The following is a 22,264-nucleotide window of genomic DNA, read 5'->3' on the forward strand; positions in this document are numbered from 1 at the left end:
CAGTATAGCTGACAGAGATAGGTGTGTATGGTGAGCAGTGTGTAGCTGAAAGAGGCAGGTGTGCATGGTGAGCATACAATGTGTACCTGAAAGAGGAAGGTGTGTATGGTGAGCAGTGTGTACCTGACACAGATAGCTGTATATGGTGAGCAGTGTGTACCTCACACAGAAGTGTGTATGGTGAGCAGTCTGTAGCTGACACAGGAAGGTGTGTATGGTGAGCAGTCTGTAGCTGTAAGAGGTAGATGTGTATGGTGAGCAGTGTAGCTGAAAGAGGTAGGTGTGTATGGTGTGCAGACAGTGTAGCTGACAGAGATAGGTGTGTATGGTGAGCAGACAGTATAGCTGACACATCTAGATGTGTATGGTGTGCAGACAGTGTAGCTGAAAGAGGCAGGTGTGTATAGTGAGCAAACAGTGTGTATCTCACACAGGTAGGTGTGTATGGTGAGCAGACAGTATAGCTGACACAGGTAGGTATGTATGGTGAGTAGTGTGTAGTTGACAGAGGCAGGTGTGTATGGTGAGCAGACAGTGTAGCTGACACAGGTAGGAGTGTATGGTGAGCAGTGTGTAGCTGACAGAGGCAGGTGTGTATGGTGACCAGTGTGTAGCTGACAGAGGTAGGTGTGTATGGTGAGCAGACAGTGTAGCTGAAAGAGGTAGGTGTGTATGGTGTGCAGACAGTGTAGATGAAAGAGGTAGGTGTGTATGGTGAGCAGTCAGTGTAGCTGAAAGAGGTAGGTGTGTAAGATGAGCAGACAGTGTAGCTGAACGAGGTAGGTGTGTATGGTGAGCAGTGTGTAGCTAAAAGAGGAAGGTGTGTATGGTGAGCAGACAGTGTAGCTGAAAAAGGTAGGTGTGTATGGTGAGCAGTGTGTAGCTGAAAGAGGAAGGTGTGTACGGTGAGCGGTGTGTATGGTGAGCAGTGTATAGCTGACACAGGTAGGTGTGTATGGTGAGCAGTGTGTAGCTGAAAGAGGAAGGTGTGTACAGTGAGCGGTGTGTATGGTAAGCAGTGTATAGCTGACACAAGTAGGTGTGTATGGTGAGCAGTGTGTACATGACACAGGTAGGTGTGTATGGTAAGCAGACTGTGTAGCTGACACAGGTAGGTGTGTATGGTGAGCAGTGTGTAGCTGAAAGAGGCAGGTGTGTACGGTGAGCAGAGTGTGAACCTGACACAGGCAGGTGTGTATGGTGATCAGACAGTGTGTAGCTGGGAGGTAGGTGTGTATGGTGAGCAGACAGTGTGTAGGTGAAAGAGGTAGGTGTGTATGGTGAGCAGTGTAACTGAAACAGGTAGGTGTATATGGTGAGCAGACAGTGTAGCTGAAAGAGACAGGTGTGTATGGTGAGCAGACAGTGTGTATCTGACAGAGGTAGGTGTGTATGGTGAGCAGACAGTGTAGGTGAAAGAGGTAGGTGTATATGTTGAGCAGACAGTGTGCAGTTGACAAAGGTAGGTGTGTATGGTGAGCAGACAGTGTAGATGACAAGTAGGTGTGTATAGTGAGCAGACAGTGTAGGTGACAGAGGTAGGTGTGTATGGTGAGCAGTGTGTAGCTGAAAGAGGCAGGTGTGTACGGTGAGCAGACACTGTGTACGTGACACAGGTAGGCCTGTATGGTGATCAGACACAGTGTGCAGCTGAGAGGTAGGTGTGTATGGTGAGCAGACAGTGTATAGCTGAAAGGGTTAGGTGTGTATGGTGTACAGACAGTATAGCTGACAGAGATAGGTGTGTATGGTGAGCAGTGTGTAGCTGAAAGAGGCAGGTGTGCATACAATGTGTACCTGAAAGAGGAAGGTGTGTATGGTGAGCAGTGTGTACCTGACACAGATAGCTGTATATGGTGAGCAGTGTGTACCTCACACAGAAGTGTGTATGGTGAGCAGTCTGTAGCTGACACAGGAAGGTGTGTATGGTGAGCAGTCTGTAGCTGTAAGAGGTAGATGTGTATGGTGAGCAGTGTAGCTGAAAGAGGTAGGTGTGTATGGTGTGCAGACAGTGTAGCTGACAGAGATAGGTGTGTATGGTGAGCAGACAGTATAGCTGACACAGGTAGGTGTGTATGGTGATCAGACAGTGTGTACCTGACACAGGTAGGTGTGTATGGTGAGCAGACAGTAGCTGAAAGAGGTAGATGTGTATGGTGAGCAGTGTAGCTGAAAGAGGCAGGTGTGTATAGTGAGCACACAGTGTATAGCTGAGAGGTAGGTGTGTATGGTGAGCAGACAGTAGCTGAAAGAGGTAGATGTGTATGGTGAGCAGTGTACCTGAAAGAGGTAGGTGTGTATGGTGTGCAGACAGTGTAGCTGAAAGAGGTAGGTGTGTATGGTGAGCAGTGTGTAGCTGACAGAGGCAGGTGTGTATGGTGAGCAGTGTGTAGTTAACAGAGGCAGGTGTGTATGGTGAGCAGTGTGTAGCTGACAGAGGTAGGTGTGTATGGTGAGCAGACAGTGTAGCTGAAAGAGGTAGGTGTGTATGGTGAGCAGTGTGTAGCTGAAAGAGGAAGGTGTGTATGGTGAGCAGACAATAAGTACCTGAAAGAGGAAGGTGTGTACGGTGAGCGGTGTATGGTGAACAGTGTATAGCTGACACTGGTAGGTGTATATGGTGAGAAGACAGTGTGTACCTGACACAGGTAGGTGCGTATGGTGAGCAGACAGTGTGTAACTGACACAGGTAGGTGTGTATGGTGAGCAGTGTGTAGCTGGAAGAGGCAGGTGTGTACAGGGAGCAGACAGTGTGTACCTGACACAGGTGTGTATGGTGATCAGACACAGTGTGTAGCTGGGAGGTAGGTGTGTATGGTGAGCAGACAGTGTAGCTGAAAGAGATAGGTGTGTATGGTGAGCAGACAGTGTAGGTGAAAGAGGTAGGTGTATATGGTGAGCAGACAGTGTGTAGTTGACACAGGTAGGTGTGTATGGTGAGCAGACAGTGTAGCCGACACAAGTAGATGTGTATAGTGAGCAGACAGTGTAGGTGACAGAGGTAGGTGTGTATGGTGAGCAGTGTGTAGCTGAAAGAGGCAGTTGTGCATGGTGAGCATACAATGTGTACCTGAAAGAGAAAGGTGTGTATGGTGAGCAGTGTGTACCTGACACAGATAGGTGTGTACGGTGAGCAGACAGTGTGTACCCCACACAAGTGTGTATGGTGATCAGACAGTGTATAGCTGAGAGGTAGGTGTGTATGGTGAGCAGACAGTGTAGCTGACAGAGATAGGTGTGTATGGTGAGCAGTCTGTAGCTGTAAGAGGCAGGTGTGTACAGTGAGCAGACAGTGTGTACCTGACACAAGTAAGTGTGTATGGTGATCAGACAGTGTATAGCTGAGAGGTAGGTGTGTATGGTGAGCAAACAGTGTAGCTGACAGAGATAGGTGTGTATGGTGAGCAGACAGTATAGCTGACACATGTAGATGTGTATGGTGTGCAGACAGTGTAGCTGAAAGAGGTAGATGTGTATGGTGAGCAAACAGTGTAGCTGAAAGAGGCAGGTGTGTATGGTGAGCAGACAGTGTGTACCTCACACAGGTAGGTGTGTATGGTGAGCAGTGTGTACCTCACACAGGTAGGTGTGTATGGTGAGCAGTGTGTAGCTGAAAGAGGTAGGTGTGTATGGTGTGCAGACAGTGTAGCTGACAGAGATAGGTGTGTATGGTGAGTAGTGTGTAGCTGACAGGCTGGTGTGTATGGTGAGCAGTGTGTAGCTGACAGAGGTAGGAATGTATGATGAGCAGTGTGTAGCTGACAGAGGCAGGTGTGTATGGTGAGCAGTGTGTATCTGACAGAGGTAGGTATGTATGGTGAGCAGTGTGTAGCTGACAGAGGTAGGTGTGTATGGTGAGCAGTGTGTAGCTGACAGAGGTAGGTGTGTATGGTGTGCAAACTGTGTAGATGAAAGAGGTAGGTGTGTATGGCGAGCAGTCAGTGTAGCTGAAAGAGGTAGGTGTGTATGATGAGCCGACAGTGTAGCTGAAGGAGGTAGGTGTGTATGGTGAGCAGACAGTGTAGCTGAGAAGTAGGTGTGTATAGTGAGCAGATAGTGTAGCTGACAAGGTGTGTATGGTGAGCAGTGTGTAGATGAAAGAGGAAGGTGTGTATAGTGAGCAGACAGTGTAGCTGACAAGGTAGGTGTGTATGGTGAGCAGTGTGTAGCTGAAAGAGGAAGGTGTATGGTGAGCAGACAATGAGTACCTGAAAGAGGAAGGTGTGTATGGTGAGCGGTGTGTGTGGTGAGCAGTGTATAGCTGACACTGGTAGGTGTATATGGTGAGCAGTGTGTACATGACAGGTAGGTGTGTATGGTGAGCAGACAGTGTGTAGCTGACACAGGTAGGTGTGTATTGTGAGCAGTGTGTAGCTGAAAGAGGCAGGTGTGTACAGTGAGCAGACAGTGTGTACCTGACACAGGTAGGAGGAGTTTGTATTATACTCCATGTTTGGTGTTAAATATACTTACCATGTCAAACTGATGCAAACTAGGCCTATTGGTTTGCTCTGCTTGGCCAAATTTCGCGCGGCTAACAGTGAAAAGATGGGCCCACCGCTCTCAGCCAATCAAACGCCTCTAAAAACTATAAGCGCTTAATCATTCCGTGGCCATGAACAAAAATGCCCCATGAGAACCACGGCGGAGACGCGGGGACGGACGGGCGGGCATTCGAGTTTGACATGGTAAGTATATTTAACACCAAACATGGAGTATAATACAAACTCCTCCTTTTGGTGTCATATACTGTACCATGTCAAACTGATGCAGAATTTAAAGCAAATGGAGGCGGGCAACGCCTACTGGTTCATATGGGGAGCCCTTGTAACTGAGACGGCAGTGTTAGCCGCGACAAAGGAAATCCCCTTGGAACCGTCAGCCCTGGTCATACGGAAATTCCTGAGGTAGAAGTTGATGAAGGGATTCTCAGACGGCCAGAAGGCTGCCTCCAAGACATGCTGCGTTGGCACTGAGTGCTGGAAGGCAGCCGAAGTAGCTATGGCCCGCACTTCGTGTGCCCTGGGATGAAGACAGCTGATATCCCTGTGTGCATGAGAGTAGGCTCTACGAATGACTTGGGAAACCTGGCGGGAAATGGTGCCTGCAGCGATGTCTTTCTTGTAATTCTCATTGAGGGAGATGAGCAGACCCCTCTGAGAAGAACGCCTATGGCGAGACCTATCCCAATAATATTTGAGACACCGAACAGGACAGGTGCCTATCCTCATCATCTTGGGCAAGGATATCAGACAAAGGTCTGACCCTCGGAGAGGGGGAAGGAACCTCAGGGTCTTGGTTCTTAGCCAGAAACTCTGGAAGGAAACGAATAGTGATGGAACCATCTCTGTGGAAGGCCAGATCTTGTGGCATTTCACTAAGCCCGTGCAGCTCACTTCTACGACTGCCTGTGGCCAGCCACAGAAGGAAAGTGGTCTTGAGGGTGAGGATGTCAACAGGAATAGTCCCCAATGGTAGGAAGGGCTGTTTTCGAATGAAATCCAGCACCAGGAACAAGTCCCAGAGGGGCACTCTTCTGGGGTCTCTAGCTTCCTTCAGAGGGGCACCCCTAGCCACCTCTCTGAGCAGGCAATCCACTTCAAAGGCGGAACCACCTAGCTGTTTGCATTGTGGTACAGAAGGCAGACCTGTACCCTCGCACAGAACTAGCAGACAGGATGAACCGAGGAGCAGAGAGCCAGAAAGTTGGCCAGCTGCATGCTCGTAAGGTTCGTAGGGGTAATGCCCTGAGCTGTACACCACCGCAACCATATCTTCCAGCGAAAGTCATACAAAGTCTCCATTCCCTGCCTCCTTGCTCTGGTGACTATGGAGAGGAGGTCAGAGGAGGCAGACCCCTGGGTCAGCACAGCCGACACAGAGGCCGACCGAGGGGTCGAGGACTTCAATGGTGATGCTGACAGTTCCGACCGCACAGCAGCCATGCGTGCTGGTGGAGCAGTTGAGGATTGGAATGCGGAGTGCCCGAGTGAGGCTGCCTCAGCAGATGAGATTTGGTTTCAAGTTCCAGGGGTGGGAACATGTGTCAGGGACTGAAGGTCCGGAAACCAGGTCTGGGCTGGCCATTTCGGCGCAATGAGGATCGGCTGCGGGTGTTCCAATCTGTCTTTCCGTATCACCTTGGACAGAATTGGAAAGGGAGGAAACGCGGAGGCAATCAGACTGCTCCAATCTAGAGAGAGAGCATCCACTGCCCACGCTTCTGGGTCGGCAACCGAAGACACGGAAGTGGGAAGTCTCTTGTTGAACAAGGTCCACCATCGGCCGAAACCACTGTTCCCACACCCCCTGAAGGCTGTCCTTGTCCAGGGTACACTCTGTGCGCATGACACTCTTGGGCCTGCTAAGAGCATCTGCCAAGAAGTTGGTTTTTCCTGCTCAGTGTCTCGCTGAAAGTGCAATGCCCTTGCTGTGGCACCAAACGGAGGAGAGCCTCAGTCCGCATTGAGAGGTCTGCCGAGTGCGCTCCCCCCATTTGTTCACATAACATGCGACCGTCGTCTTGTCCGTGAACAAGCGGATGGTCTTGCCAGTGGCCTCCCCCATGAAGTGCAGGAGAGTCCTGCGAACTGCCTCCAGTTCCAGAACATTGATGTGGCATAGGCGCTCCTCCGGGGACCAAGTCCCTGCTGCATAGAGTGAGTCCATGTGGGCTCCCCAGCCCAGGGAGGAGGCGTCTGTGAAGAGTGCCACCTGAAGAGTAGGTGGGGCTAAGGGCACCCCCTGTGTCCAAAGGGGGTGATTAACCACTCTGATGTCACCTCGAGGAACCACTCGCCCAGACATATCTGGGTATCCCATGGCTGAGTGCTCTGGGACTGGCGTAACCTCAGTACCCTCTGGAGAGGGCGCTTGAGAACCCTGTCCAGGGGAATGAGAGGTGCCGTGGACTCCATCATGACCAAGAGGGAAGAAAGTGTCTGCGCTGTATCTTGGGAGGAGTGGCGCCAGTGGCTGAGGAGGCCTGCCAGACGGTACCAGTGATCTGGCGCCAGAGAGACTATCATAGACCGCATGTCGAATCTCATCCCTAAGAAGTCGAAGGACTGACATGGGGACAGATCGCATATCTGCTGGTCCATGAGGAAGCCCAGTTGGGAGCAAAGGTCTAGAAGTCTGGCCGTATGACTCAGGCACCGGGCCTGCGACTGGGCCAGGATAAGCAAGTCGTCCAGGTACACACAGAGACAAATGGATTCCGAGCGGACGATGGACACCAATTCCCGCACCACCTTGGTAGACAGGAAAGGGGCAAGGGACAGACCAAATGGGAGGGCCGGGAACTGGATCCCCTTGTCCCTCCACACGAACCTCAGGTACCGACGGGATGCCGAATGGATGAGTATATGAAAATAAGCATCTTCCAGATCGATAGAGGTAGGCCAATCACCTTGTTGGATGGTCTCCCGAATCTGTGCCTGTGTGTCCATCTTGAGTTTGATTTTGGGGAGGAATTTGTTGAGGGGGGACAAGTCCAAAACTGGTCTCCACCCTCCCGAGACCTTTGGAATCACCAACAACCAGCCGTAAAAACCGGGGCCCGGGTCCGAGAGTTGAGATATAGCCCCATGAGGAGTGGGTGCGATATCTCTTTTTCTAGGACGTTCTCCTGCTCCGTTGAGCTGGGCACCTAAGGAGGAAGAGTGGATCTTTAGAGGGGGGAGATCCTCCACCCAAGACAGCATGTACCCCGACTCTAGCACCGACATAATCCCGTCGTTGAGTCCCAGAGCACACCACTGATGTGCATGCCGGGACAAGTTTCCTACTTGGAGGGGCTGAACGACTGGCGGTGCTGAATCGGGGCCCAGTCATTGGGGGTGCTGCCTTCTGGCCTTGGGCATGGCCGGTCGGCTTGGACAGACCTAAGGTGGTTTATTCCTCTGCCACTGATTCGGCACACGCTGCCTTGACAGGCGGCGTGGTATATGGAGGGGCCCTGGTGGCCAGTCTCTTCAATGGCATAGAACCCTGGAGCCCATGAGAGGTGTGGGCCAAATATGAGGCCACCTCCCTGTTTGTCTCTGCCCTGTGGCTGACAAAATGGAGCGGGAACTGGCCGAAGAGGGAGTGCTGCTGTGCTGGGATGGACCGCAGGGCAGCCCTCTCCTCCACAGGAATGTTAGAGAGGCTGAAAATGGCATCACGCCGCGCTAGCACAGTATTGAAGTGAAGGCTGGTAGCTGTGTCTGCAGCTGCCGTGAGACCAGATGCTACCCTATTGCCAAAAGCGTGTAACCTCTGGTCGGTGAAGAGGCCCGGCGGGACAGAGGAAGGAGACCCCTTGTCCTGATTAACTGGACACTGTTCGCACAGGTCATTGGCCCTGTGAAGGAACGTGTCGAAGGTGTACGCCGTGGAAACCTCGAGGGGGCAGCGGCGGGCCAATTTGTCCCACTCTGCTAACGTTTTAAAGGATAGGTTAGCTGAAGTGGGGAAGGTGGTGCGCTGTGAGACCAACATCCTGTCCTGTGCGGAGGGCTCTGCTCCGCTGTAGGCAGGGTGGTCCTGCGTGTACCAGGACCACAACCCTCCCTTGTAGGAATCTTTAAGAAACTTTCCCGGGGAAAAGGCGCCCGGGGCAGAGAGGGACTCCCTGCCTAGAGGAGGGATGGAAGCAGCACCCCTGACAGTGCGGGCTGACTTAATAAGCCATACCTGCACCATTTCTGGCACTCTGAGTTGCCTTGTGGTTCTGGAGTTAGAGTCACATGGCGTAAGGAGGGTCAAAGGTAACAAAGTAGCCTGAGGGACTGCTTCGGCATACGTGACCCTATTGGGGAGGGTCAGTTCGAGCTCGGCAAAGTCCGGGTTTGGTTCAGGCTGGTCCCTAGGGAGGCAAGGGCTCAATCTGTCCCCCCTGGGATGTGGGCGAAGAGTGCTCATCTGCTTGTTCGTCCTCATCCGAAGACAGGGGCTCCCACTCTTGTTCGCAGTCCATCCCCTGCTGGGTGCCATCCCAAGTGGATGTACCCACTGGGGCGTCCTGTGAGCTGTGGTCAGCCCATCGGGATGAGCTGGGACGATCCCGAGCCGGGACCATGGCCGCCACTGTTATGTCCTTGACACCTGAAGCGGGTGGGGAGCGTGTGGACCGTAGGTCCAACCATGCTTGGGATGGTGGGTGCCACACCTTTTCAGAGAGGGCGTCCCTGGATGCAAGAGTGACCCACGAGTGCTGTGTGGGGACAAACACCCACTCATCTCACTGTAGGACCGAGGGCTGGGCAGGTGGGGACTGCCGGCTCCGCCGGGCCGAGTAGGGCCCCTGAGCAGCCGTCGGTCCTGACAAGGAGGCCGTTGTGACCGTGGTGGTCACCTGTGGGTTGACAGAGGCCCGATTTGTGGACAGAGTGGCAATATTGGTCGAGGAACTCGACCTGACCGACAAGAAGTCGATCCCACTTGTCGGGGCTGTGTGTGTCACCCTGTGAGATGTGCTGGGTTGGGTCCGGTGGGGAGCGGACAAGGGGCTGGCCCTTGGTGCTCCCAGCAACCCAGTGTGCATCCTAGATGCGCCCCAGTACGGGTAGAATGGGGGTAACTACCCGTGGGCACCAGCCATACTGTGACCCAAACCCCAAGGGTCACTGGTGCATTGACCTCCATGAAGGGAACAACCTGGCCAAGTCGGAGGGAGGTCAGGTCCGACTTGGGTGTCAGTCCCGCCCGAAGACGAGCGGGCTGACTGCCCGGAACCGCCTGACACGCACGGGCCTCCCCCAGCAGGGGAGACCGGCCGGATAGCGGGAAGACCTGCAGAGCAGGTTGCCACGCGCCCCGAATCCCCTCCCGTGGGGAGACTGGGGTGGCTTGGCCCGGGGTGGGCAAAGTAGAGATCCCCCCCCGGAACCAAATTTTTCTCCCCCCCCAAAAGGAGGTGGGGGAGGGGGGTCGACAGAGAAGGGAGGAGGGGGAACAACAATGGGGCACGTGAGGGCCGTCTCCGAGTGGGGACCCGGGTAATGGCCGGGCGCGGCCTCCCCTCGGGAGTCCGCGCCTAGCTGCGAGTCCCCACAGCACGGAGATGACTTGCCATTCCCCCCTCTCCCTGCCTCGCGCTGGGACACCTCGGGAGGCGACGCTCGTACCTCTTTCCCCCCGGTCCCCTTCATGACCGTTTTACTGGTACGAACGTCGCCTCCGCGATCAGCGTCTAACGACGCATCGCCGCGGTCCGTATCGGGAGGAATCATGAGCTCCGGGCCTGGGAGAGTCTCTTACCGAGTCTCAATCCCAGCATCATGATTCCCTGCCTTCGTGGTATGGCACACGAGGCATGGAACCCGCGCTTAGGCACCCAGCGAAAATCCGACCCCCAACAGAGAAAGGAAAGACAGGATCGACTTAGAGGCAGAAAAAATCGAACGAATCGAGGGTGCCGAGTCGAATCGAGTACACAGAATGTAAGAATACAATAAACACAAGCCGCATGCAACAAAATAAGGCCAAAAGGATACGCTGAACAGCCGAAAAAAGCGTAAGACGAGACAGAGCGTAAACCTGACAAGATGGCGTGGAGAGCCTTGGCCAAAGGAATGGTTAAGCGCTTATAGTTTTTAGAGGCGTTTGATTGGCTGAGAGCGGTGGGCCCATCTTTTCACTGTTAGCCGCGCAAAATTTGGCCAAGCAGAGCAAACCAATAGGCCTAGTTTGCATCAGTTTGACATGGTACAGTATATGACACCAAAAGGTGTGTATGGTGATCAGACAGTGTGTAGGTGAAAGAGGTAGGTGTGTATGGTGAGCAGTGTGTACCTGACAGAGGTAGGTGTATACGGTGAGCAGACAGTTTGTAACTGACACAGGTAGGTGTGTATGGTGGTCAGATACAGTGTATAGCTGAGAGGTAGGTGTGTATGATGAGCAGACAGTGTGTAGCTGAAAGAGGCAGGTGTGTATGGTGAGCAGTGTGTAGCTGACAGATGTAGGTGTGTATGGTGTGCAGACAGTGTAGCTGACACAGGTAGGTGTGTATGGTGAGCAGACTGTGTAGCTGGCACAGGTAGGTGTGTATGGTGAGCAGACAGTGTGTAGCTGATACAGGTAGGTGTGTATAGTGAGCAGACAGTGTAGCTGACAGAGGTAGGTGTATATGGTGAGCAGACATGTACCTGACACAGGTAGGTGTGTATGGTGATCAGACACAGTGTGTAGCTGACACAGGTGTGTATGGTGAGCAGACAGTGTGTAGCTGACACAGGTAGGTGTGTATGGTGAGCAGACAGTGTAGCTGACACAGGTAGGTATGTATGGTGAGCAGACAGTGTGTAGCTGACACAGGTAGGTGTGTATGGTGAGCAGACAGTGTGTAGCTGACACAGGTAGGTGTGTATGGTGAGCAGACTGTGTAGCTGACACAGGTAGGTGTGTATGGTGAGTAGTGTGTAGCTGACAGAGGAAGGTGTGTATGGTGAGCAGTGTGTAGCTGACAGAGGCAGGTGTGTATGGTGATCAGTGTGTAGCTGACAGAGGTAGGTATGTATGGTGAGCAGTGTGTAGCTGACAGAGGTAGGTATGTATGGTGAGCAGACAGTGTAACTGAAAGAGGTAGGTGTGTATGGTGTGCAGACAGTGTAGATGAAAGACGTAGGTGTGTATGGTGAGCAGTCAGTGTAGCTGAAAGAGGTAGGTGTGTATGGTGAGCAGTCAGTGTAGCTGAAAGAGGTAGGTGTGTATGATGAGCAGACAGTGTAGCTGAACGAGGTAGGTGTGTATGGTGAGCAGACAGTGTAGCTGACAAGTAGGTGTGTATAGTGAGCAGATAGTGTAGCTGACAAGGTAGGTGTGTATGGTGAGCAGTGTGTAGATGAAAGAGGAAGGTGTGTATAGTGAGCAGACAGTGTAGCTGACAAGGTAGGTGTGTGTGGTGAGCAGTGTGTAGCTGAAAGAGGAAGGTGTATGGTGAGCAGACAATGAGTACCTGAAAGAGGAAGGTGTGTATGGTGAGCGGTGTGTATGGTGAGCAGTGTATAGCTGACACAGGTAGGTGTATATGGTGAGCAGTGTGTACATGACACAGGTAGGTGTGTATGGTGAGCAGACAGTGTGTAGCTGACACAGGTAGGTGTGTATGGTAAGCAGTGTGTAGCTGAAAGAGGCAGGTGTGTACATTGAGCAGACAGTGTACCTGACACAGGTAGGTGTGTATGGTGATCAGACACAGTGTGTAGCTGGGAGGTAGGTGTCTATGGTGAGCAGTGTGTAGGTGAAAGAGGTAGGTGTGTATGGTGAGCAGTGTGTACCTGACACAGGTAGGTGTGTATGGTGAGCAGACAGTGTGTACCTGACACAGGTAGGTATGTACAGTGAGCAGATACAGTGTATAGATGAGAGGTAGGTGTGTATGGTGAGCAGACAGTGTGTACCTGAAAGAGGCAGGTGTGTATGGTGAGCAGACAGTGTAGCTGAGACAGGTAGGAGTGTATGGTGTGCAGTGTAGCTGAAAAAGGTAGGTGTGTATGGTGAGCAGTGTGTAGCTGACAGATGTAGGTGTGTATGGTGAGCAGTGTGTAGCTGACAGATGTAGGTGTGTATGGTGAGCAGTGTGTAGCTGGCACAGGTAGGTGTGTATGGTGAGCAGACAGTGTGTAGCTGGCACAGGTAGGTGTGTATAGTGAGCAGACAGTGTAGCTGACACAGGTAGGTGTGTATGGTGATCAGACACTGTGTAGCTGACACAGGTGTGTACGGTGAGCAGACAGTGTGTAGCTGACACGGGTAGGTGTGTACAGTGAGCAGACAGTGTGTAGCTGACACAGGTAGGTGTGTACGGTGAGCAGTGTGTAGCTGACAGGTATGTATGTATGGTGAGCAGACAGTGTGTACCTGACACAGGTAGGTGTGTATGGTGAGCAGACAGTGTAGCTGACACAGGTAGGTGTGTATGGTGAGCAGACAGTGTGTAGCTGACACAGGTAGGTGTGCATGGTGAGCAGACAGTGTGTTGCTGACAGGTAGGTGTGTATGGTGAGCAGACAGTGTAGCTGACACAGGTGTGTACGGTGAGCAGACAGTGTGCAGCTGACACAGGTAGGTGTGCATGGTGAGCAGACAGTGTGTAGCTGACACAGGTAGGTGTGTATGGTGAGCAGACAGTGTGCAGCTGACACAGGTAGGTGTGCATGGTGAGCAGACAGTGTGCAGCTGACACAGGTAGGTGTGCATGGTGAGCAGACAGTGTGCAGCTGACACAGGTAGGTGTGCATGGTGAGCAGACAGTGTGTAGCTGACAGAGGCCGAGAGGTATGGAGAGCAGACAAAGTGTCGAGTAATGGCCTAGAGGTAACGCATCCCCCTTGGAAGCTAGAGAATGTGACCGCACTGGTTCAAATCACGGCACAGTCGCCAGTATTTTCTCCGCCTCCACTAGACCTTGAGTGGTGGTCTGGACGCTAGCCATCCGGATGAGACGATAAACCAAGGTCCCATGTGCAGCATGCACTTAGTACACGTAAAATAACCCACTGCAACAAAATGGTTGTCATGGCAAAATTATGTAGAAAAATCCACTTCAACAGGAAAGACAAAAAAAACACAAAAAAACGGGGGGTGGCGCTCTCAGGGTAGCGACGCACTCTCCCTAGGGACAGTATCCCAAATTTCACACAGAGAAACCTGCTGTGACAAAAAAGAGGAATACAATACCTGAAAAAGGTAGGTGGGTATGGTGAGCAGACACACGGAAAAGGAGGTGCGTAGCGTGGCTCTCAACGCTAGCAGGAACTGCAAGAGTGATGCCTCCTCCTCTTCTGTGTGCTCAGTGGCGCCACCTGTCGATCCCCACAGTGTTGACCCCAGGCCTGGAATGGCTGCAACAGTCATGTGACAGTCATGTGACACATCACCTGACACCTGCTGTGAAGTGTGCTGTGGTGTGGTGTGGTGGTGTGATGCGCGGTGGTGTGGTGTGGTGGGCGGTGGTGTGTGGTGGGCTGTGGTGCGCTGTGGTGCGGTGCGCTGTAGTGTGCTGTGCTGTAGTGTAGTGTGCTGTGCTGTGCTGTGCAATGGTGTGGTGTGGTGTGGTGTGGTGTGGTGTGGTGTGCTGTGGTGCAGTGCGCTGTAGTGTGCTGTGCTGTAGTGTGCTGTGCTGTGCAATGGTGTGCTGTGCTGTGGTGTGGTGTGGTGTGGTGTGCGATGGTGTGCTGTGGTGCGCGGTGGTGTAGTGTGCTGTGCTGTAGTGTGCTGTGCTGTGCTGTGCGATGGTGTGGTGTGGTGTGGTGTGGTGCACTGTGGTGCGTGGTAGTGTGGTGTGCTGTAGTGTGCTGTGCTATGCTATGGTGTGGTGTGGTGTGGTGTGGTGTGGTGTGGTGTGGTGCGCGGTGGTGTGTGGTGTGCTGTGGTGTGGTGTGCTGCGCGGTGGTGTGGTGTTGTGGTTTTGAACACTGCGGCGTCAAGTATCCACTGCTGCTTTCACCGTTTTCATTTCTGTTGCAGCTGCTTTGTGGTTTTTCATCATCAGTCCCGTGACCATTCTTGTGGACTGACCGCGCTGGGTCATGGTGGGTCAGTGAGGAACAACATGCATCACAGTAACTGTTCCAATTGTAACCAATCATGGACGTTTCCTTTATTGTTTTTAGCTCTCTCTCTCTCCAATGTAAACTTCACAACACATACAACACACACACTCTCACCTACTTCACAACACATACAACACACACACTCTCACCTATCCTCAAAATATTCCGTTTTTCACAGGCGGCTGAAGTGATGAAGTTTCCTTCCTCAATCCTCTTCCGGATCCTCTGCAGCACACACTGATAGCGACAGTGGGTGCTGTGTGTGTTGTCAAGGCTGTAAAACACATGACACCATGACAGACTGTAAAACCACAACATGACAAGCTGTAAAATCACACTTCTGTAAAAGCACACCATTACAGGCTGTAAAACCACACCATTACACACTGTAAAACCACACCGTGACAGGCTGTAGTAAAACCACACCACGACAGGCTGTAAAACCACACCACGACAGGCTGTAAAACCACACCACACCACAACAGGCTGTAAAACCACACCACGACAGGCTGTAAAGTGTTAAACCACATCATGACAGACTGTAAAACCACACCAAGGCAGGCTACAAAGTGTAAAACCACACCACGACAGGCTGTAAAGTGTAAAACCACATGACAGGCTGTAAAACCACACCAAGACAGGCTGTAAAGTGTAAAACCACATGACAGGCTGTAAAACCACACTAAGACAGGCTGTAAAGTGTAAAACCACATAATGACAGGCTGTAAAACCACACTAAGACAGGCTGTAAAGTGTAAAACCACATCATGACAGACTGTAAAACTACACCAAGGCAGGCTACAAAGTGTAAAACCACACCACGACAGGCTGTAAAGTGTAAAACCACATGACAGGCTGTAAAACCACACCACGACAGGCTGTAAAGTGTTAAACCACATCATGACAGACTGTAAAACCACACCAAGGCAGGCTACAAAGTGTAAAACCACACCACGACAGGCTGTAAAGTGTAAAACCACATGACAGGCTGTAAAACCACACCAAGACAGGCTGTAAAGTGTAAAACCACATGACAGGCTGTAAAACCACACTAAGACAGGCTGTAAAGTGTAAAACCACATAATGACAGGCTGTAAAACCACACTAAGACAGGCTGTAAAGTGTAAAACCACATCATGACAGACTGTAAAACTACACCAAGGCAGGCTACAAAGTGTAAAACCACACCACGACAGGCTGTAAAGTGTAAAACCACATGACAGGCTGTAAAACCACACCACGACAGGCTGTAAAGTGTAAAACCACATGACAGGCTGTAAAACCACACCAAGACAGGCTGTAAAGTGTCAAACCACATGACAGGCTGTAAAACCACACCATGATAGGCTGTCAAGTGTCAAACCACATCACGACAGGCTGTAAAGTGTCAAACCACATCACGACAGGCTGTCAAGTGTCAAACCGCATCACGACAGGCTGTCAAGTGTCAAACCACATCACAGCAAGCTGTAGTGTCAAACCACATCACGACAAGCTGTCAAGTGTCAAACCACATCAGCAGAGGGCTGACAGCATGCCATGGACATGGACAGACTCAGAACGTGTCATGCCACATTTGTTTTGTGAGGACTCTGGACAGTCCACTGACAGTGGGGGTGACAAACTGTACCTGAAGCACTCCCCTCACTGTGGGACAGCACACATGTATGTAATCAGGATTCCAGTCACGCATGTCTCTCCACACAGGCATGTATTTGTGCACGCATACATGCTACCATCTGCACAAATGATGGAGCACATGCACATCTGCAAGCTGTGACTCACTGTTGTTGTTCATAGGCCACAAGGTCAGAGAAGCCCGTGCAGTCCACGCTGACAGCACGCAGTCGGTCTGCCTCCATTGTCTGACTCAGGTTGAAGTAGTGACCTAAAGTACTGGTGCCTGCGCTCTGTTCAAAACACACACACATCATTGAACAGGTGATTACTGCGATACAATGTATTCATTTCACATATCATTGAACAGGTGGTTACTGTGATACAATGTATTCATTTCACACGTCATTGGACAGGTGGTTACTGTGATACAATATTTTCATTTCACACATCACTGAACAGGTGGTTACTGTGATACAATTATTTATTTCACACATCATTGGACAGGTGGTTACTGTGATACAATGTATTCATTTCACACATCATTGGACAGGTGGTTACTGTGATACAATGTATTCATTTCACACATCATTGGACAGGTGGTTACTGTGATACAATGTATTCATTTCACACATCATTGGACAGGTGGTTACTGTGATACAATTATTTATTTCACACATCATTGAACAGGTGGTTACTGTGATACAATGTTTTCATTTCACACATTGGACAGGTGGTTACTGTGATACAATGTTTTCATTTCACATATCATTGAACAGGTGGTTACTGTGATACAATTATTTATTTCATACATCATTGAACAGGTGATTACTGTGGTACAATGTTTTCATTTCAGATATCATTGAACAGGTGGTTACTGTGATACAATTATTTATTTCACACATCATTGAACAGGTGGTTACTGTGATACAATGTTTTCATTTCACACATCATTGAACAGGTGGTTACTGTGATACAATGTTTTCATTTCACACATTGAACAGGTGGTTACTGTGATACAATGTTTTCATTTCACACATCATTGAACAGGTGGTTACTGTGATACAATGTATTCATTTCACACATCATAAAACAGGTGGTTACTGTGATACAATTATTTATTTCACACATCATTGAACAGGTGGTTACTGTGATACAATGTTTTCATTTCACACATCATTGAACAGGTGGTTACTGTGATACAATGTATTCATTTCACACATCATTGAACAGGTGGTTACTGTGATTCAATGTTTTCATTTCACACATCAAAGAGGAAGTTACTCTGATAAGCTGTTTTTGTTTCTGAGAAAGCATTTTTTTTATAAACAGCTCTGAGATGAGCTCACACGATTATCAAGGCTGACACAGAGAGAGACAGACAGAGACACAGAGAGAGAGAGGGGTGCAAAGCCGACCTGTACTTTAGGCTGGTTCTGGTAGCGCCAGGCAATGAAGTATCAAGGCTGACTGACAGAGAGAGAGAGACAGACAGACAGACAGACAAACGGAAAGAGAGAGAGAGAGGGGGGTGCAAAGCTGACCTGTACTTTAGGCTGGTTCTGGTAGCGCCAGGCGATGGCCATCTTTCCCCCTGCATCCCCACAGCCCTGGGGGGGAGGGGGAGGAGGGGGAGGTTCAGTGCTGCGAGCCGACGAGTCCTCCACTGGGGCCGGCAGTCTCTGCACACACACACACACACACAGCATCGCTGTTAGCATCAACCACGTACATCTGGGCAACACACACAGCATGATACTGGTCACACCTGCCTATGATGCTCCCTTGGTCAGCCATTTTTCCACTCCCTTATTTTTCTTTGTGTGTGTGTTTTTGGGGTTGTTTTTTTCCGTTGTTTTGTTGTTTTGTTTGCTCATGTGCTGCAACTCCCTGGCTTACATGTGTGGCCATTTATTCCAAGCATATAGACAGCCATTCTCCGTTTTCGGGGGTTTCCTCTTTCTGTGACATACATTGAAACTGGACTCTCAATCATTCTGCGTGTGGAGTATACCTTGGAAGAGAGGGTGACAGAGGGGGAGGGATGATGAGACAGGGATACAGGCTGAGAGAGGGAGAGATATGTATACATGTATACATGCCCAAGGCCAGAGTTCAGTCAACCCTTCAAACTGTATCACACACACTCTCCCCTCCCTGTGAGGGGGATAAAGAACGTACCTGCAGCAGTCGCTGTGGGTCTTCACTGGCACTGACCACGCTCAGAGCATGCTGACTGACCACTCCCTCCGCCAGGAAATAGCGTGTCATCACCTCCGCATACCTCCCTCCCACATCCTCCTCTGTCAACACAGCCACACATCAAGTATATCAAGTCTGTCAACACAGCCACACATCAAGTATATCAAGTCTGTCAACACATCAAGTATATCAAGTCTGTCAACACATCAAGTATATCAAGTCTGTCAACACATCAAGTATATCAAGTCTGTCAACACATCAAGTATATCAAGTCTGTCAACACATCAAGTATATCAAGTCTGTCAACACAGCCACACATCAAGTATATCAAGTCTGTCAACACATCAAGTATATCAAGTCTGTCAACACAGCCACACATCAAGTATATCAAGTCTGTCAACACATCAAGTATATCAAGTCTGTCAACACATCAAGAATAGCAAGTCTGTCAACACAGCCACACATCAAGTATATCAAGTCTGTCAACACATCAAGTATATCAAGTCTGTCAACACAGCCACACATCAAGTATATCAAGTCTGTCAACACATCAAGAATAGCAAGTCTGTCAACACAGCCACACATCAAGTATATCAAGTCTGCCAACACATCAAGTATATCAAGTGGACCCCCCCTCCCCCTGCCCCCCTTTTTTTTCATCAAGTCAATGACTCATTAGCTTCAAATGTGGACAGGGTGCTAGTTCTGCCACTCTCCTACCACTGACTGGTAATGTCATGTTCAAAGCAAAAGCCTGTCAGTGCAAATGGCACTGACCAGTTTCTAGAGTCAATGCAATGCTCTTTGATTGGAAAATGTCATCAAGAAAGTTCCTATTCAGTCGGCTATGTTGGATATTATAATGAATTGACTGCATTGGGTGAGTGTAATTATGATATACAAAACATAATTTGATCATCGTTTTATTTTTCCAGAACTATACACACACACACACACACACACACACACACACAAATATAAAATAAAAACTGCTGTCAGATCATGGTGTCTTACAATTTTTCAGACAAAGCATGGCATTACATTTATGGTGATTACTCCAGCCACCTGCCCCCCAAAAATGTTGCTTCATCTAAAATTAAAAATATTGCTTCATCACAAACTGTCATAATAAATAGCTCCTGCACTTAAAGCAACAGCAACACACCAACAAAGAACAAAACAGATTTACATACCAATCAGCAGAACTGTTCCAACTGCCACGCCCCCTCCTGCACAGATAGAAAAGGGCTAAGCTGTAATGAAATGGAATTCACTCAAGCCAGTAAAATTACAATGGTTATGGTATGCACACCTACATGTGTTATTGTGATTATCAGATATGATTTGATATGATATGTGTAATAATATCGTACTTATTTGTAGCAGTGTACATATGCTGCGTTCAATTATTGTTGTATGGGTCATTTCCGCCCAGCCTCACTTCTGATTTATCCGTTGCTTACCTTCGCAGCTGAATAGATCTAAAAGTTGCCGAAGTCTTTTGTCTTCATTTATGTCTGAATCAGCTCAGACACAACTACCATTACAATATTGATATATGATATAATCTGATAAAATATGATATGATTTGATTATGTTACTGTGGCAACAGTGAGTCGAGTGAAGGAACATCCTTTTTTGTTTGACTGGATCCTTGATGAAGAGGAGTGATATCAAATTCCTACTCTTGAATGACTGACAAATTTGTGACTGACAACCAGCACGCTTTCTCTTATCTGAACAAAGCTATCCTGACAGCAACTTTTGCACCACAATCTATTATTTTCAAAGCATATCAGGATGTGTGTCATCGAGTGTGATGGACAAAGCATAAATTCAGTAACAGATTTTGGGTGTTTGGGTGTGAGGTGTTCTGATGGGGTGCCCAGGGGCAGGACTAAGGCCGAGTAAGGGTTGTTGTTCTTAACTTTTCAAAGTGACCCATTCATTTTGTGGTGAACGGGTCAAATGACCCATGGTAATGACCCATTACCATGTCTGCCAACAACAACTACAAGGAATGTGTGTCAACGACAACAAGGACCATGTGTCAACAACAACAAAGAACGTGTCTGCCAAAAACTACAAAGAATGTGCGTCAACAATGAAGAACATGTCTGTCAACAACAACAACAACAACGAACGTGTGTCAACAACAACAATACATGGCCTCATACGCAGACATTTGTTCATTTGGACAAGGACTCAATGAGATCCTTATTCATCGCATCAGTAAGACCGCACCTTGAGTTCGTGAACTGTGTTTGGGGGCCATATTATGAAAAAGACAAGAACCAAATTGAAAATGTACTACGTAGGGCTACGAAGTGTATTCCTGGACTACACAATGTGGACTATGAGAAGAGGCTGAAAGTCACTGGTATCCCCAGCATGAGCTATAGAAGAATAAAAGGCAATTTAATTGTGATATACAAGTACACCCATGGACTGTACAAGTGTGCCTCTCCTTTCGTACTAAATCTGAATGGACCCACCAGGGGTCACAGTTACAAACTCAAGAAACAGTTCTGCAGCACGAGTCTTCGACAAACCTTTTTCACGATCAGAGCAGTGGACACCTGGAACAACTTGGACGACAATGTGGTAAACGCAAAAACACTCAACAGCATCAAAAATATGATGGACCATGTCTTCAAAGACCACATGTTCTGCAGTGACCCTCGCCATCCACTCCAAACCACCCAAGTCGTGCCCGCTTCCACCCACCACTCAGTTACAGACTCGGCTGAAGCTCAGATATGTTCAAAAGATCATTTAGAATTAGCTCCACAGTTAGGTAACTTAGCTCTGATCAGAAGATCAGCAAAAGGCCTTGCGGCCTAATTTTTAAGCTGAAATACTATACACTACTATACTAAACAACAACAACGAAGAACGTGTGTCAACAACAACAACGAACGAGTGTCAACAACAAAGAACGTGTCAACAACGACGACGAAGAACATGTGTCAACAACAACAAAGAACGTGTGTCTACAACAACAAAGAACGTGTGTCAACAACAAAAAACGTGTGTCAACAACAAAACGACGAAGAACGTGTGTCAACAACAACAACAAAGAACGTGTGTCAACAACAACAACAAAGAACGTGTCAACAACAAAAAACGTGTGTCAACAACAAAACGACGAAGAACGTGTGTCAACAACAACAAAGAACGTGTGTCAACAACAACAACAAAGAACATGTCTACAACAACAACAAAGAACGTGTCTGTCAACAACCAAAAACATTGACTGTTACACGAAGGAACCAGACGATAAGTAAATCCATACCTAAAACTGAGTCTAAAGAAGGAATTCCGGTGGACACCAGTAGCTGGTTGTTATATATCGAAGGCTTTGCTCCCGGTATCTGTCGGAGTTTTGCTTTCACTTTTTTGTTAAAACTCGTGGACGCCGCCATGTTTCCAGAGTGTCTTTTTACCACAACCAGATATCATGTGACAGAACACGTTTCCGCTCTGCCATTCCGAGGGGGGGAAAGCCGACGATTTATACTCTTTTTTTTTTTCTTTTTTTTCTTTTTTTTTTTAAACCAATTCGGTCGTTTCTTTAAACAAATGACTCAGGACAATCAGAAAGAACGTGTGCGGAATACAGCGTTGATAAACGAAGATTTACTAAAAGAATCATTTGCTTTTCTGATATGGACTATGAAAATAGTTTGCAAGCACTTCAGTTACCTAGTTTAGAATAGTAGAAGACTGCGTGGTGATTTAATAGAGATGTATAAAATGATTCGTGGATTATATGACAGCAGAACTATAAACTCTTTGCTTACACTGAATGAGAACAGTGCTACAAGAGGCCATTCGGCCTACAAACTATTAAAAGTTTCAGTAAAAACTTCCAGATTTGCACATTTCTTTACTAACAGAGT

At 49.1% G+C, this 22,264-nt stretch overlaps 1 protein-coding gene across 1 annotated transcript in view; it reads right to left on the reverse strand.

The window, feature by feature from the left end:
- Positions 1-21,843, reverse strand: part of LOC143301455 (elongator complex protein 4-like) — a 45,505-nt gene extending 23,662 nt beyond the window's left edge. The window contains exons 1-7 of the mRNA XM_076615756.1: positions 21,658-21,843; positions 19,556-19,591; positions 18,342-18,463; positions 17,705-17,842; positions 16,329-16,453; positions 14,693-14,817; positions 13,669-13,832 (exon numbers count right to left, since the gene is read on the reverse strand). Coding sequence (XP_076471871.1) covers positions 13,669-13,832; positions 14,693-14,817; positions 16,329-16,453; positions 17,705-17,842; positions 18,342-18,463; positions 19,556-19,591; positions 21,658-21,787 — 840 coding nt within the window. The 5' untranslated portion in view covers positions 21,788-21,843. The remainder of the gene's footprint in view (positions 1-13,668; positions 13,833-14,692; positions 14,818-16,328; positions 16,454-17,704; positions 17,843-18,341; positions 18,464-19,555; positions 19,592-21,657) is intronic.
- Between the last annotated feature and the right edge of the window lie 421 nt (positions 21,844-22,264).

The sequence above is a fragment of the Babylonia areolata genome, chromosome 27 (genome assembly GCF_041734735.1).
Source record: "Babylonia areolata isolate BAREFJ2019XMU chromosome 27, ASM4173473v1, whole genome shotgun sequence".
Lineage (NCBI taxonomy): Eukaryota > Metazoa > Mollusca > Gastropoda > Neogastropoda > Buccinidae > Babylonia > Babylonia areolata.